The sequence below is a fragment of the Aquila chrysaetos genome, chromosome 15 (genome assembly GCF_900496995.4).
Source record: "Aquila chrysaetos chrysaetos chromosome 15, bAquChr1.4, whole genome shotgun sequence".
Lineage (NCBI taxonomy): Eukaryota > Metazoa > Chordata > Aves > Accipitriformes > Accipitridae > Aquila > Aquila chrysaetos.
This window is the reverse complement of record NC_044018.1, coordinates 27,964,554-27,981,861: the sequence shown is the minus strand read 5'-3', so window position 1 is coordinate 27,981,861 and position 17,308 is coordinate 27,964,554. Positions and strand designations below refer to the sequence as shown.

The following is a 17,308-nucleotide window of genomic DNA, read 5'->3' as shown; positions in this document are numbered from 1 at the left end:
AGAGGTCCCTTCCAACCTCAGCCAGACTATGGTTCTGTGAACTTGCCTTCATCTGGGCCACCTGCCTCTCCAGCTGCTCTGCAGCTTCTGGCTGTTCTTTTCCAAAACAAGCGTGCCACGACGCAGTCCCAGAAGACGAGCTGCACCCAGGCACCATCTTCCCCCTGCTGCGGACACCATAGCAGGAGTGTTGCGGGCACCAGGGAATGATGGGGAGGGAAGGAGCTCCCCCATCCCTGCTGTGCCGGGCGCCCGTGCGGGGTCCACGAAGCTACTCTGCCCTCGCGCTCTCCTCTCCCCCGTCGGGGCCTTCCGCTGCACGGTGGACACAGGACAGGTTGTTGGCGAGTCGTCTCCAAACTCCTGCCTAGCAGCAACCGAGGTTCTCCCCCAATGCTTCCCCCGCCTCTGGGGAGCAGCCCCTTTTATACCCGCCGGGGCGCCGATGTCACAGGCCCAAGGTGACTCACAGAGACACAAGCCATCGCTGTCCACTGTGGCATGGCCATCAACTCCCTGGGCTGTGGCGCCAAGAGCTGAGCTGGGGCCCAGCCGCTTCCACTGGGGAACTGGGCATCACTCTCAGCATGGCTCTTAGCCCACCGGTGGAGCGGACCGCAGGCACCACCCTGTCGATGCTCCCCTGCCGGGTTTGCTGGTTCCTTCACCAGCCGGCTGCCAACAGCTTCCCCACCGCAGGACCAAGCAGGAGCCAGGCTGCGCATGTAGTCCCAGCCGAACGCTCACACAGGCGTGCGTGCACCACGGGTGTGCACATGTGCATGGATGGCCACACCACATGGGCTCCGGCGTCCAGCGCCCACCAGGATCCAGCATCCAGCCCCAGGGGGGAAACAAGAGCCCAGGAAGGGGAAGAATAAAGACTAGCCCTCTGCTCTAGCCCAGGCAGGCAGCATGCTTGCAGGCTCCCAAGAGGAATGGGGTCTCTCGCTTGCTCAGAGAGCAGCAGCTGCTGCCATGCGAAGGGACACCAGGAGGAAGGAGGCGGGGCAACGCGGCAGGCAGGCAGTGACCCACAGGCTCGGCTCTGGTCCCTCGAGCAGCTGTGTGCAGCGGCAGATCGCATTCGGGATGTGGCAGCCGGGTCGTCGAGCCACTATCCGACAGGGCCTTTCCCCTCAGCAGCGAAACCTGCGAGCGGCGGGAGAAGCTGGCAGGGAGCAGCCAGGGCTGTGCCGGCGGGGTGGCGGTGGGTCAGTGGGGACAGGGCCACCGGCTACGAGATTGCTCAATGCCCCGTGAGATGGGGTGCAACCGCCACAGGGCCAGCTCCAGCTGGGGATGGGACAGGCGGCCACAGCGCTGTGGGCCATGAAGGATGGCATCCTGGGGGAGGGGGGGAGGCCTGGGGGGCAGTGGTGATAACGTTTGCCACCTTCCATGTAAACGTGTCCCCGCTGCTGGAGCCTGAGTCAGTCTCTGTAGTAGTCTTATGTAGGTCTCTGGCAAGACAATCCTTGAGCTCAGGCTGCAGGGGAGCTCGCTGCCTGATGGAAGTGAATAGAATTACTCACCTGAGAGAGGTAAGCCCATGGCATACCACTAAAGCCGCATGGGTTTAGTTAGGTATGCATGATCATTTTTCGAAAGTTATTGTTTGCCAAAACTGAAGATAGTAAAATAAGGTTAAATGGGTGAAAGGCTTTTTTTTGGCTTGGTACGAGAAAGCATACACAAGTATCACAGACTTGCTTTGGTTTTATGTGCAGTGCTCTTGCCTTTTGTGCTTGGGTAATCAAAGCTCATACAAGTTAAGCTACTAAAAATGACAAAATTCGCATTCAGCTCATTGCCTACAAACAGTAACTAATTGCAGTAAGCTGGCTATTCTAACAGCCTACCTCCAGCTCTAATTTGGGAATTGTCAAAGCCTCGGGAAGTTACAGTAAGATGCAGTTATGGTTCAACAAAGTGGGCGCTGCTCTCTGGTGGGGGGACCCTCAGCTGAGAGAGAGGAGAGATCCCCAAGGAAACCAAACAATCAAACAAAAAAAACCGAGTGCTGTGGACAGAAGAGGTTGAGAAACCATATCCGAGGCCGCCTCCGCTCCCTGCCTGTTACAAAGCTGCCCTTTCCTTGGTGGGGGATAATACTGTGGGCTCAAAAGGGGGAAAGGATGGTCAGTAGGCCTGTGACGCATTTAAAACCGCTTGTCAGAACTGCTGTGCTAAAGACATAAAAGTGATGATGGGCCTGGCTGGAAAGCAGCCGTCTGACCCGTCTCTAGGACCGTCAGTCAGTTCTCCCCCCCCATCCCCCGGCGGGGTACCGTGGGAGAACAGAATTTCACCGTCGGGTAACGAGCAATGCAAAGCGAGGCTTACCGGCAATCGCCAGGTTTCTGAGAGCACCCAGTGCAGCGTGCTGCACACGTACCTTTCCATCCTCCACATGGCTGTCTAGCAGAGCCATCAGCTTTTGAGCTATGCCATTAGCCAGCATAGGGATGCAGTTTCTGCCTGTGCGAGACAAGGAGAAGGACTTGAAGTTGGTTGACGAGAAGCCCAACGTGACCAGGCAATGTGCGTTTGCATCCCAGAAAGCCAGCTGTATCCTGGGCTGCATCCAAAGCAGCGTGACCAGCTGGTTGAGGGAGGTGATTCTCTCCCCGTACTCCACTCTGGTGAGACCCCACCTGCAGTACTGCGACCAGCTCTGGGGCACCCACCATAAGAAGGACATGGACTTGTTGGAGCGAGTCCGGAGGAGGGCCACAAAGATGATCGGGGAGCTGGAACGAGCTGTCCTCGTAGGAGAGGCCGAGAAGGTTGGGGTTGTTCGGCCTGGAGGAGAGAAGGCTCCGGGGAGACCTTATAGCAGCCCCCCAGTACCTAAGGGGGCCTACAGGGAAGCTGGAGGGGGACTTTTTACAAGGGTATGTAGCGACAGGACAAGGGGTAATGGCTTTAAACTGAAGGAGGGTAGATTGAGATTAGATATGAGGAAGAAGCTCTTTGCTGTGAGCGCGGTGAGGCCCTAAACAGGTCACCCAGAGAGGCCGTGGCTGCACCATCCCTGGCAGTGTTGAGGGCCAGGCTGGATGGGGCTTGGAGCAACCTGGTCTGCTGGAAGGTGTCCCTGCCCATGGAGATGATCTTTAGGGTCCCTTCCAACCCAAACTGTGATAAATGAGTTTAGTCCCAAACAGGATTCCAATCAAAGTTTACAATTTAGTAAATGAATAAACGCAAGCAAACAGCGCTGGGTGCGTCGGGAGTCTCTGCTCTACCAAGACGCACACTGTGAAAAACAACCCAGCTTCTTTTATAGTCTAACATCAGTTACATCGTGTCCTTCCAAAAGACTCTCCACCTCCTGGTTGTGCAGGTGCAGTAGCTCTCCTAGAGACTTCTCGAACTCTCCTCATTGGCTGAGGGGTCTTCAGTTCTCCTAGAAACTTCTCGAACTCTCCTCATTGGCTGAGGGGTCTTCTGTACAATGTATCTCCGACCAAGCTCCTCACTGCTCGGGCATGACAGCAGACATCCTGTGCAACAGGCGACACCCTGCACAGCACCAGCTGTGGCCATCAAAAGCCAAGCAAGGCCGCAACGGACACCTCCCCCCCCCAACAAGTGCATATAACAAATTGCTCACACACTGCCACTTCAATACACCCTCTATTCATACATACTAAAGATCACCCCGTTCGTAACCTCGCTTAATACTATGATAAATGCCTCAGTTCTCCCCTAGGATCTCTTGTTTAACACTGCGCAGTTAACAACAAAACCGGTTTGGGGCTGGCAAAAAAGAACTATATACATATCATCTGTTTCCTCCTGGCCTGCGGTTATACGAGGACCGACAAAATGGTTACAGTGAGGGTCACATTTTATTATGCGGCCCTAGCATTGTTTATATTGACACGAATCAGATGAACACATTTCAGAGCCCGCCCACCCCCAGCACACAAAATTTGTGTCACCTAATGCCATCTCCTGTGAATGTGCAGTTGCGTTCATCGTCTCGTTGAGTCCTTTTGACTAGTCTGGCTTGGAACAATCACGAGACGTTTTGGTTATTTTGATTACACAGGACCCCTCCTCTCATTTTGAGGGTCCAAAGCCCTCTCTTACAGCTGGAAGCCTCCATTGGAGTGCCCAAAGCCCTATATTCACGACCAAAGCTTCCTTTCTGGGGGTCACAGAGGAAGCAAGAGGTTCCCCTCCTTTTCAGGGTCCAAAGCTTCCTTTTTAGCACCTAGCCCATTCTTTTGAGTGCCCAACGCCCCCTTTTTAGGGCCGAAATCCTCATTTTTAGGGTCCAAACCTGTCTTTTATGACCCATAGCCTTTTTTTTAGGGCCCACGGTTTCAAGTTGAGGGTCTAAACCCTAAAGGCGGAGCTTGTCGCCTGGCAACATCCGCCTGGTAGCCTGTGGGGAGTCAGGGGACCCGGGACAGGCAATCGCATTTGAGGAGGTGGGGGCAAGGCAAGGCACGTGATTGATACGTAGGCAACCAATCAGGCTTTGAGGCCTGCAGGAAAGGGGGCAAGAGTCGAAAAAGCTGGGCAGCGTGTGGGGGCGGGGCATGCTGGCTCCACCAATCACGCCTGGTGGGAGAGCAGCACACGGAAGATTGATAAACTGTCTGACCCATCATTTGATGGGAGGAGCAAGGGGGAAATCCCAGGCAGCCAGCCAGATGAAACGTCCCCTCAGGGCAGGGCGGGCACTGTTGGTGGCGGGAGGGTGACCACCCCAGGCAGCCAGTCAGAGGCAGCATCACCTCAGGGATGGGCCGTGCGAGCCCCAGACCAGGTCAGAGTGGCAGCCCAGTGGGCCAGTCGGGGAGAGCATCACCTCAGGTGAACTGCACCTGGGCAGCCTGACCACCTGGGGCTGCTCAGAGGCAGCCCTCAGGGAAGGGCAGGCGTCAAACCAGGGCAGAGTGACAGCCTAGGTGACCAATCAGAGGCAGCATCACCTCAGGAGAGGAGACTGACAGCCCCCCAAACCTATGCCGGTGAAGACCCATGTGAGAAGAAGGCGGGCTCTGCTGGCGGCCAGGCCGAGCCTCAACATGGCGCACATGGGGCCTGCCCCGAGGCCCAGCAGCCCTGGGCCCAGACCTGCGGCCCCTCTTCCCCCCCTCCATCCCTGCCCCCCACTCCCGCACCCACCCCCATGCTCCAGAACCCCCCAGTCTCCATGGGAGCCCCCGGCTCACAGAGAGTCAGTATCCCATGGCCGTGCCACTAGACAGCAGCCATGGGCCAACCGGGCTTCTTGCCGCTATCGCTGCCGGCACTCGCCAGGCGGTGACGAGGACGTGCCGGTGAGGCTGCCAGGGTGACGGTGAGGGCCACCGGTGGGTGACGGTGGAGCGCGCGAGGATGGGTGGGGGGTGATGCTTGCCGTGGGGCTGCCCGCCACCACCTCACCCACATCCCCTCCCCGCAGCCGAGGCAACCCCACAGCCGCCATCCAGCGTCCCCCCCCCCGAGATGGTGAGTTGAGCGGGGGGGGTGGTGGGGCTGGGGTCTCCCCCTCAAAGCAGGGGGGGGATCCCAGGGTTGATGCTCTCCGCCCCTCCCCACAGCCGCTGCGCGTCATCTCCTTCCTGACGCTGCCCGACCTGCTGAGACCGGGCCAGACCTGCCACTGCCTCCACGAGGCGTGCGACAGCGAGGCCGCCTGGCGCCACCTCTGCACCCCTCTCCCCCCCCGCCGCCAAGAGCGCCCGGCCCTGCAAATGTTACAGCTAAATGTTGATCTTAAGGTCATTTTCTGTTTGTAGCGTGGCTTATGTTTTGCACTCTAGATACCGGGCAGCAGCTAAGCCTGGGCCTCTTGACATTTCTCATTTGAAATTGGTTACGTGACTGCCGCCATTACTTCTGACAGTAAACGATGTTACATTTGATAACAGATAACTGCAATTGTTCGCTTGCTTCAGGAAGTCTTCAAGTAGTGAAGTACTTACTTTCAGTAAGAACTAGCCCCAGTAAGATTCCCCATTTATTAAAATAGCTCAGGACTACACACAGTGGTTTAAATTAAATTAGTTATCAAATAAAATACTTTAGCCATTGCTTCAGTAACAAGAGTGCTTGACACTCTTTTGTCAACCAGAGCTTTCTCCTCTCTTACAGAGGGGAGCGATGGCCATCACACAGAGTGACTCCTGTGAGTAGAGACAGACTTCTCTGAAAGACAAGATGGCTTGCAGAAAAGTGCGATACGAGCGGGGTTACCTTGCGTGCTACTTACTTGCTTCTTCTTGTCTTTGCTCTTAACACTTCTTACCAGGTGATTACACACAGAGCATTGCGGTGTAAGTGACAATCAGTGCAAACGCCTAATTGGACTAGTAATCAGATGCAAGACTGTGGATGGAAAGGGAAGTTGGCCAGAGTTAGTGAAATGAGAGAAGTGCTTTCTTGCACATGAGCAAAAGGAAGCCGCCCTTTTCCAAAGCTGTGTGTGGCGGGGTGAAGGAGAATGGCAGCGCTAAGGCTGCCTCTACTCTGTGTGCGTGGGTTATAGACGAGAGCCGGTTCTTCTGGGCGCTCCTGTGCAGAGGACTTGCTTTCTAAAAAGCCCTTCTTCAGCCACAAGGCTAGAACCTCCTTTAGCATCTGATTTCCTTGCAGGCGTTAGTGAGAGAATGGCTTTGCCACAAAGGGTGCTGCTTCCTCCGTGGAAGATTTGCATGGCCTGGCAGAAAGCAGGCAGTGTCGGAGCGGGCCGCTACAACCTGGACAATATGTGCTTCCTCAGCCCGAGGACTGGACCCCCCTACTCACCAGCTGGTCCAGCTTGAAGTTTGCTGGTGAATGCACACGCACACCCCAAGCGCACCAGGTTTGGGGAAGATACAGACGCTCACAGAGCCTCTCACACACCTCACTCGTGCTGGTCCCCCCCAGTAGGTGGTTTGCAGGACACGCGCGGTTCCCGCCCCAGTGCCTGGTGGCCGAGACCCCCACTCGCTGCGGTGGCTGCACTGGGGCCCTCTCCCCCCTCCCCCCCCCCACTCCACTGGCTGCACTGGGACCCACTCCAGTGGCTGGCACCGCAAGCCAGGGGTGCCTGCACCCCCTGCTTGACTCCAGTAGCTGGCGCATAGTCCTTTCAGTTCACATACACGCAGGAGAAGGAGTGAGAGTACACAGAGAGATAGTTAAGGAAAGATTTAATAAGAAGGTATGAGAGGACGGACAGGCGTCATCTGTGTCCTGGTACCAGTCAGTTGTCTCTGGAGACTCTGGCGTCATCAGGTGGTCATCTGAAACTTCTTCAACAAGATTGGAGGGGACAAATCCCCTTGTGCCGCCGGTCAGCTCTCCCACATCGCAACCGTCCATCCATGTCCCCAGAGATGTAAACATATTGTCCAGCGACTAGAGGGAGCTCTAGTGCAGGGCGCTCATTGAGACCGTCGAAAGGCTCCTAGCTGTGCTGAGCTATGAATGCTCGAAGCACTGCCGGTTGTTTTCTCATAGCCTCCAGGAGGATGGATTCCTTGTTTACTCCCAGGGTAGCCTGGCGCGGCCTGGCAACGATACGGTTGGATCTTTCTCTTTTCTTTCTCTTTTTGCCTTTCTTTGTCGGGTGTTTTCATTTGTCATCTCCCTAAGCTGCACCTGTAACTCCTCACAAAGCTTGGCAGTGGCTGCTCACATAATAGGAGCCTTCTTCATCTGCAGCCGCTTGGGCCTGAAGCTCCTCAGCCGCCTTCTGTGAGAAGTCACCTGCTCATCCTGTGCCAGGGAAGCTCTGGCAGGCTCTCCCATTTCTCCAGCCCTCTGCTGAGGAGACGATGTCACGCGCAATTCCTCAGTGGAGCTTTGGATGGGCAGTGGCACTTGAGTATTGAGCAGGCAATGGCTGGTCTCCAGCCGCCTGGCTCTTTCTTGCAGCTGCTTGGCAATGAGACACAGCTTAGCAGTCTTCTGCTTGATCCTCTCCTGCTCCTCCCGCACTTCAGGAGAGCTTGCCTTCCTCAGAAGACAGTTCTCCTCTTGAAGGACACTGCATCGCCTCTCGAGGTCCTTCAGGGCTCTCTGGAGGCAGGCGTTCTGCTCCTGCAGCCTGCTGTGACTGCTTCCAGGCAGCCAGTCCTCCTGCTGCCCTACGGTCTGAACACCCACCTCTGCCACAGACCGCCTGCTGCGGGTCGTTCCTTGCGGCGGGGAGTCCGAGCAGTGCGGCGTCAAGTCTTGCCCCACAGCCTCAGGCAAAGACTCCATGCTGTTGCCTTCCTCCTGGAGGCGAGTGTCGTTTAAGCTCCGGTGGGTTTTCCGCTGCCCTTCTCCATCACGGGAAGAAGATGCGATGAGGCTCTCCAAAGAGCAGGGCCCGATGGCCCCGGTGCCCAGGAGGGTCTGCAGGCGGTGCCAGGCCGTGGCCTTGGCCCTGGCCTCATTGCAGGAAGCCCGCTGCTCGCCATCGAACCGCTCCAAGACGTACTTTAGGAAGAGTCTTCTCTGCAGCAGCAGTTCTTCTTGGAGGCGGAGGATGTGAGCAGCCTCCTCGCTATTGGTCTCCCAGCGCAGCTTGCTGAGGACGTCCTGCAGCTTAATGCGGGCCTCGCTGCTGCTCGAGGCGCCTCTCACCAACTCCTTGGCCAGCTGCTGCTGCAGGTCCGTGCCTGACGGATGGCGTCGTCGCGCTGCTGCTGCAGCACCCCCTGCACCTCGTGCAGCTCAGCCTCCTTCGAGCGCAGCAGCTGGCGGATCTCCACCTCCCGCTGCCGCTGGTTCAGCTCCCGCAGCCGCTGGAGCTCCCGTGCCTGCCGCTGCTCCCATTTGGAGTGTAGCCGTTCGGCCAGGAGCTGCCGATCCCGCTCTGCGGCCTCCTTCAGCTTGCGAGTTTCGGCGGCAAAGCGGCGGCACAGCTCTTGGGAGCGGAGTCGCTCAGCCTCCAGCTCAGCCTGCAGCCTCTCCAGCTGCCGCCTGTGCTCATCCTTCTGCGCCGGGCCCCGGCAGGGCGAGGGGCGGCTGCGCGCCCCGGTCCCCGGTCCCGCACTGTCCCGGCTCATGGCTGCAGGGATGGCAAGCAAACGCTGCCACCAACAGCCACCAACGTCGTGCGTCACTCCCTCTCAGCAGCTGCTGCCTCCCTTGACCGTGCAGGAGCAGAGGCAGCGTCTGCCATCAGCCGGGGGTGGGCGAGTGTGGCCTTATATAGGTGTCCTGGCCCCATATAGGTGTCCTGGCCCCCAGCACACAAAGGAGGGGTGGGGCTGTGTGGCCTTGCAAGGTATGTCCTGGCCCCGCCCCCACCGCCAGCACACAAAGGAGGGGTGGGGCTGTGTGGCCTTATGAGGTATGGCCCGTGTGATAAATGAGTTTAGTCCCAAACAGGATTCCAATCAAAGTTTACAATTTAGTAAATGGATAAAGGCAAGCAAACAGCGCTGGGTGCGTCGGGAGTCTCTGCTCTACCAAGACGCACACTGTGAAAAACAACCCAGCTTCTTTTATAGTCTAACATCAGTTACATCGTGTCCTTCCAAAAGACTCTCCACCTCCTGGTTGTGCAGGTGCAGTAGCTCTCCTAGAGACTTCTCGAACTCTCCTCATTGGAGGAGAATTTATTATTCATTCATAATAAATCAATGACAAATCAGTAACACATGGATGTCACCTACTCCTTCCTACCCACAGCTCCCAGGCCCACTGACTCACGCTGCCATTTGCTGAATGGATCTCAATGCTCAGGCTGTCCTTTGAAAACATGGGGAGGATTTGTAAAGATTGCCAAGCTTAATACAGCCATTCTTTGCAGAGGGCATTAGTAACATGACATTTTTCCTTTCAAAAAGATCTGTTGCTCCCCTTATGCAGGATCTGTTACAAACCTTCAAAAGCCTGCTGTAGGGTTGAGGGTTTTTTTCCCTGAAAGTAAAGTAATAGGAGGGTTCTAGGTGCTTGCAGGGAATTAAATTAGCAGCTGGTATTGGTAATTGGTGTTTTGGTGAACTTGTTACTGATTTGTCATTGATTTGTTATTAATTAGAATTAATCATATTTAGTTTTAATATTTTAGCAAAATCATATGTATGTTGTCTTTTATACATTTAACCACCAACCAGTGTCTGCTGTGAAATCCCCTGTATAGCCCCGTACCAAGGCCGGAGAAATTGGCTAAAATCATCTAGTAGGAACATTTAGAACTTAGATAACAAGATAAAGAAATTAAAATCTGATTATAAAAGAGTTTGGTTTGACTAAAAAAGTAGAAAATTGTGAAGCATAAGTATGGGAGTGTTAAGTTTGAAATGCAGCCTTAGGAACTTAGGAGCTTAGAAATGTATAATGTGTAACCATAAGAATTAAGTATTGTTCAAAATCATTTAACCACAGAAGTCTTGACAAAGATTGGTAGTCTTGTAGTGTTTGTTTTAAACACTAAGGAAACCGTTATGGACACCAGTTTGCTGCTTGGAGACACCTGAGAGGTCAAGAAGCGGACGAGTGAGGAAGACTATGAAAGACCACCAGAGGACTCCTGAGGACCACCAGAGACCTTCACTGCACCTGCGTAAAGGACATTTACATATGCTAATGATTTCCCAGAAGTCTAATGAATACGTATAACTTTTCTTGGAAATCTAATGAATATGCATCAATAAGTCCTAATATAAGGTGTATTGTTTTGGTGACAGGTGTGCGTGGTTTGTGAGAGGACTCGCCTGCGCACCTGGCCATCAATAAAGAAGTACCTGCTTATCTACACTAAATTGGTGTTGATAAGTTCTTCATTCCGAGCTTTTCGGTAACACATGGAGTCGCAAAAGTCTTCAAAATGATTCATGTCTTAACATGGATCCAGAAAAGTGACTTACCGTTTAGACATACACTATATAGGCATTTCTCTATCTGTGCCTATGGACTCACCAGCAAACATGGCACTATTACAGCAAACATGTCCCGGCCCCACCCCCCGAAATCAACCTCCGTCTCTCCTCACCACATCAACGGTTGAGCCAGCATGAAATGTTATGCGAAAATCAGCACTAGTGCTCGTACGGGGAGGTAAGAGCTTAGACTGTACACTCCACTGTCACTCAAAACTGCTTTCAGAAAGTAGAAAAACAGCTCTGTTGTTTTAATGTAGGAGCTCTGCAGAACCCCAGAAGCTTGACAGTGGAGCTGTGGATCACTGCTGGTGAAAGCAAGCAGGTAAACAAACTGGAAAATGGTTGTAAGTCTCAAAACTGACAAACCCTTATTCACACAATACAAGGCCTCATACCAGCGTGATTAATCACAAAAGATCTCAGCTTTCATTCCTGCCAAACCATGTCATTTTACATTTAACGAAGTCTCCCAAGGAGGTAGCTGTGAGAGATTGAAAGAGTTAATGTCTCAAACATTGTGGTGGGGCAAGTTCAGCTTCAAGACAAACCCTGCACAGCAAGGAACCAAGGTGAAAAGCCCATCAGCTCAGACATCAGCAACAGGAGGGGGAGGGCATGGTGGAGGGTGCTCAGCTCCCTGTTCTGATAAGCTGTTCCGATACAAAGATCAAACAATGGCCATGTCTGCAGAGAAGGAGAAGTTACTCCACAAACAACCCCCAAGCCGAAGGCTCACAAACTGCTCATTAACCTGATGAGTTCGGGTGCCCACCCGAAGGGGGGGCAAGGATGATGAAAGGACACAAACTGAAGCCCTGGGTGCACAAGCCCACCGGGACTGGACCCCTTGGCTGACTGAACCAATCCTGGACCCAGGACCAGTGAAATCTTTCTTGCTTTTTCTCTCTCTTTCTTCTTTCTTTCCTATTCCTTTTCCACAATTCCTACACCTCATCTGTTTCAAGGTATAAACCACTGACCAAGTCTGAGACTAAGAGTGGATTCAGCCGCCCCTAGACCCTCCTCTGAGGAGGAGTCTGGAAAGCAAGGGCGTCTGCTCTGAACCTTGTGACTGAACGGGAGGGATCTCCTTATTCCCTGAATTGATGTATATGGTTACACAGTTTACAGAAGTAGTCCTATGCCAATTCCTGTTGTGAGAAACCCTGCCACCTACTACCATGCCTCCCCAGTTCAGTTTGCTTGTGTCATAAATAAAATCTTTAACTGATCGTTTGGTGTCGTTTCACCTTATTTTAGCCCGAGGGAATTTCAAATTAAACACGACTCCCTGGTCTGTCCAGTCTGGGTCGTGACAGTAGCCCAAGAAAGAAAAAAACAAATAGAATTTTTGAGTGTGCCTAGCACACTCAAGCACAGACCTGCTTCTTCAAATACAGTCCCAAGCCAACAGAACTCCTCGGCCACATGTAGCACTGATCTTGGGAAGATACCCTTAAATACTGTTCACATGTAACTCGATGAATACGGTGCAGTCACCAGTCCAGACCACCTCTGTCTTCTGCTGGGAATATCACCAGATTATTTTAACATTACTAAGCAAGTGAAAATGAGCTGTCAATACAACCTGAAAAGGTCCAGAGACTTCACCCTCCTTACAAGAAAACTTTTTACTTCTCTCAAGAGATGTCAGCTCAGTTCCCAGTCTCTTGGAACACACAAGACCTCTGCCATGAACACTGCAATACAGATACAGGTCCGTGACCCACCTGCCATCACAGACAACTAGGTCTCACATGCTGATGTTGTATTCCTGCCCCAGCTACAGAGAGAGTCCTCCATTATAGACACAGCCACTGATGAAGGGGAAGAGGCAACGTAGTGGAGGAGAACCTCTTACACCAGTGGGTAACACTCAACTGCTGGTTCATGCCACTTCCAAAAACATCACCTTCTGCAATCTGCACAACCTTGAATTGCCTCGCTAGAGGGTAACAGCCTTGTCTTCCTCCTTCCTCTTGATCTCTCTAAACAAGAACTTCTTTTCATAGTACTAATACCAACTCTTGTGTTTTCTTTATTCAGAGCTATGCTAATTCTGGCTACAAACAGATACGCATTGAATGTTTCAGCTCAGAAAGCAGAAGAGGGCCTGAAGAATTATCTCAGAACTTCAGAAACCTTCCAATTTTAAATATAAAAATCAAACAAGCAATGTGTACTTATGATGTAGGACTCCTATTTCAGTTGTTAACTATGTCAGAGAAACAAAAAATGGACATTGTAATGAACGGGTTAACTTTGTTCATGAAATCGCATGTGGAGGTAGGGATATTCTTCACTTGTCTAAGACCATGAGTACCGATGATTAGCATATGTAGAGAGACGTTTACAGAGCATGAATGGGACTTGAGTCACCTAAAGAACAGCTGAGGAAGACTTCTGCCTTCATCCCAACAACCACCAGAAGGCAAATTACGACCACTTAACACCTGATGGCACAAGATACCGAAAATACCAGCCAGCCGTCAAGTATCAGGGACTAAAAAGACTGTATAAATAAAGAGGCTCTTCCCCTGTTTGGGTGCGAGCTTGTGGCGGAGCACTGTCTCCCCAGCCGCCCAGCGCTGTTTTGCTCTTTTATCGCTTGCTAATAAATTTGATCTTTTATTTAATACAAATTGGCTCCTCCAATTTGTCAGGAGCGTCTGTAACACTTCATATCTAACCTTACCCCCTAAAAACTAGAGAGGAGGAGAGAAAGGCATGGAAGGAGCTTTGTCAGTGTTTGTTCCCTAACTGAAGTAACAGTTCCTTGTGGACCACTGTGACCTTGCAGACATCAGAGAAAGCCCAAGCAGATATCCATAATCCTAGAATGTGATAGCAAAAGCAGACTCACAAGGAGCTCCCTACTGCCTGCATGTAGCATACATGCTGCCCTGAAGTTTCTAAAACATCACATCTCTTATTCCTTAGTCCTATAGCTACACCAAGAGACCCAGAGCTGACAGTGACTGGGGTCAAGTGCAGCACACCAGGCACTGCAGGGAGCTTTTATGTTCATCTACTCTCCTTACCCAGTGCCTCAATTGCTACTTTTCACAATAATGAAGCTTATAATTTCTTCAGCCGAAATCCCTGGAATTGAAACCGGAGAGATTCATAGGCATATATCCCTACTACATATTGAGCTCATCACACTCGTAACCCCTGCCCGCACTATGTGCTACTAGGCAAATTAAACTAAACACCAACTCTTGACATTTAGCATGGTTTAAAATCTGGCCATCAAAACAGGATTACAAAAAAGCACGACAGCCTTCCTCTCCTGCCCCTCTCCTCTTGCCCTGAGGTTTCCATGCCGCCCACCAACTCCTACCAGAGATACCTACAGACTACCTTGGTTTCAATAAGCTATTATTGCACATGAAAAAAACATGGTATCTTACGGAAACTTTACCACACCAATGTAACTTGGAGCAGAGGACAAAGAGCTGGAAGGGGCACCCCAGGATAAGCACTAGTGAACAGACAACCCTAATGCCTCAACACATGCAAAACACCCAGCCCTATCCCCCTTCTCAGGTGATAGAAAACTTAAATCCTTCCACCCACCCACCCCCGAAACTCCTGAATGGTTTACTCTACTTGCTTAGCTAGCCCTCAAAGTTTCCTCCCACACAGGCTGTCTACTGTGATCGATAAAAGCCATTTACTCCTTTTCCTCCCTCAAGATATGTATCTTAATGCATTCAAAATGTAAACTACTGACAGGCTGCTTTTATTTCCACCTGGAGCTCTCTGTTACTTCACCAAGCGCTGTACAGCTTCTACAACAGTATTAGCATGGAAGCTAAAAGCCCACCCTTATGCACAACAACAAGAAAGCAGATTTTTTTTCCCCCTTTATCAGCCGTGTTTCCTTCCTCTCACTTGGGCATTTTCATATTTGGTCTTCTGCTTGGCACATGCCCAACACTGGGAAAATTAAAAATCAAAGCTCTGTACTACAGAAACCTGTTTCTGAAGGGATCCTTAAGATTCTTTATTAGAAAGCTCACCCAACAGAGCGATGAAAGGGCTTAACTAGTGTCTGTGAAAGCCTGGGACTTAACCAGATATTCTTGTGGATGTGCATGCAATTTGATACTCAGCTTGGCTGGCAACAGCAAATAAAAATCAAAGTATTCCTGCTTCCTTGGCAAGTGGCCACAATTAAGACTCCAAACTGTGAAATTTACTGAAGCAGAAAACATCCAAGAGTCCCTAGTCCTGCAGAACCTAAACGTATTCCCTCAAGAGAGTCTGGCGACAACTCGGTTACACTGTTCTTCAGGAGACACCAACAGTTGCAGCGTAGGCACTGCACACTTAGTATATCCTTTCAGCAGAACAGCAAAGCATTTAAGGTATATACTATACCATTAGCTTGTATGACCCCTATAGTTAAAACTCTACATTTACAGACAGTTATTTAGTCATGTTAGTGCCCTGTAAAAGGCTCCTGCCGCAAAGTTTCAGTGAAAAGGATTTAATCTGCTGTCCAACATGCAATTGTAAACCCTGGACTGCTTCCATTACTGTGCTCTTTGCCTGATGACAACTACTGACCATGTTCTTTCTGCTTTGCCCTCTCATGAATTATTGAGAAAAAACACATACAAAGTTCCAGGGCAGCTCAAAGGAAAAGAGTAATATATTTGACAAGAAAGGAAGAAAAATTTTGGAGAATAATGGAGGTTCTTATTAATTTTCTTCTGGTAAGATAAAAGCCAGAAAAGCAAAAAAAAAAAAAAAAAAAAAAAAAAAGGAAAAAATCATTCTCTTGAGATTCTGAGCAAAGGACAAAGCGTAACACTGTAGGGACTATGAACACAAAATTTGGCACAGAAAGTGGAAAATAAAACTTACTTCTAATTTTATCAGCAAGTTTTTCTTTCTCCCAAGTTCAAAGCAAAAATGAACGAATGAAGAAACCTCATACTTTTCAAAAACTTTCTACAATGACACTTTTAAATATGGGAACACGAGTTAGAAGCGGAAGAAAGCTTGGGTTTCAGGAGAAGTTGTGAAGATGGAACAGTGGAAGATCACAGAGCTCATAAATGCAGAGAAATGGCAATAGACTTGTTAAGGAAGAAAAACATTTGGAAAGGTCCCAAAAACGATAAAGAGGTGACACACTGATGAGTTTGAAATCACTGACTGGCGAGGGCTAAATAAAAGCAAAAGCTAAGTTGGAATGAACAAGAGACAACTTGATTCTTGAGAGGTAAGAGAAAACTCAGGAAAATGACCTCAAGCAAATTTAAGAGTTAATCCAGGACTGAATATCTAAACAAAAAGAAGAGGAAAAGGTGGAATCCAATAGGTTGGCTGACATGACATCATGAAATTTGAAGTCAGAAACAAGTAGGAAAACAGTACAAGAAGAGAAAAGCGGGAGCTTAGACAAAATAGATCTGATACCTCATAGAATGGGTCAAGTGAGAAACTTCTGAAACTTCTATCAGAAATTAGGTCAAAGAGTTGACATTCACCGCACAGACTTGTAAAAACACAGCTCATCAACCAAGTACACTGCTGAGAACAGCGTGTTCAGTTTTATAGCATACAGCCTTTTGCCTGAGGTGAAACAACAAAAACCACAGAGTAAGATTCTGTGGTAGAGTTCATTAGGAATACAAACCATTAGCATTATTTAGGAAGTTAAGAAGTATGCAGAAGTATACAACATAGCGGCCTAGAAACCACAACCTCAGAAAGTCCTACGTGTAACACAGGACTGATGGCACATCCAAGAAGTTGAAAAAGGTGTTTATGAAAGGAAATAGAGGTATTTGACACAAATTATGCCTGCGAACTAATAGAAAGTCTTAACAATAGGATCATGGAGTAAATCAAGGACATTAATCATTAGTACTGGACAACAAGGCTAACTGCAGTCATCATACTGGGTTTTTCATTAAGAAATACCTATATGCCTCTTTCAAAATTAAGTCACCAGTCATTTACTACTTCCAGGGTCCAGAAAGAAACTTGTCTTGCACAGGGGCATTATTTTTTGACCTATTCTATTAGCAAGCATTGAAAACCTACAGTTACACCAAGACCAATCATTCGTAGCACACCCAACAGCCTGGGCTGTGTTTGGAAACCGAACTGGGGTGGCTCTCCAGCAAAAAGCAATGATGAATCTAAGAGGAAGGGCCTGGCAAAGAAGCTCTTAACCCAGCAAAGCACAGGCTCTGGCCAGACTTTCTTACTTAAGAGTATGAAGTATGCGAGTCTTGGCTCACACATCACACCCCACTGGGTTAAGAGCTCTATAAACCTGGAACAAAGGAAGCATTGCCATGTAAGTATTACCATGTTCCCTGCATTACCTCTTGCTCAAGTAAAGCCACCTGACAGATGGGGCAGAGCTCATCCGGGTACTTAAAACCCCCATGCAAGATATACAGTTTGCTGCAGGATGTATCGTAGCAGTACTACGCCACACATACATC

General features: G+C 50.4%; 1 protein-coding gene across 1 annotated transcript; it reads right to left on the bottom strand.

Moving 5' to 3' along the window:
- Positions 1 to 7,046: 7,046 nt before the first annotated feature.
- On the bottom strand, positions 7,047 to 9,011 carry LOC115351398 (RIMS-binding protein 3C-like). Its single transcript, XM_030038068.2, has 3 exons — positions 8,693 to 9,011; positions 7,831 to 8,621; positions 7,047 to 7,170 (listed from the first exon to the last, which is right to left on the bottom strand). The coding sequence occupies exons 1-3, from the start codon at positions 9,009 to 9,011 to the stop codon at positions 7,108 to 7,110; spliced, it is 1,173 nt and encodes a 390-aa protein (XP_029893928.1). The 3' UTR covers positions 7,047 to 7,107.
- Between the last annotated feature and the right edge of the window lie 8,297 nt (positions 9,012 to 17,308).

Coding starts and splice junctions, on each gene's coding strand:
- LOC115351398 (XM_030038068.2), bottom strand. CDS start 9,011: ATGAGCCGGGACAGTGCGGGACCGGGGACCGGGGCGCGCAGCCGCCCC. Junction 8,622..8,692: donor GGAGATCCGCCAGCTGCTGC/GCTCGAAGGAGG, acceptor GCCATCCGTCAG/GCACGGACCTGCAGCAGCAG. Junction 7,171..7,830: donor TGCTCAATACTCAAGTGCCA/CTGCCCATCCAA, acceptor TCTCATACCTTC/TTATTAAATCTTTCCTTAAC.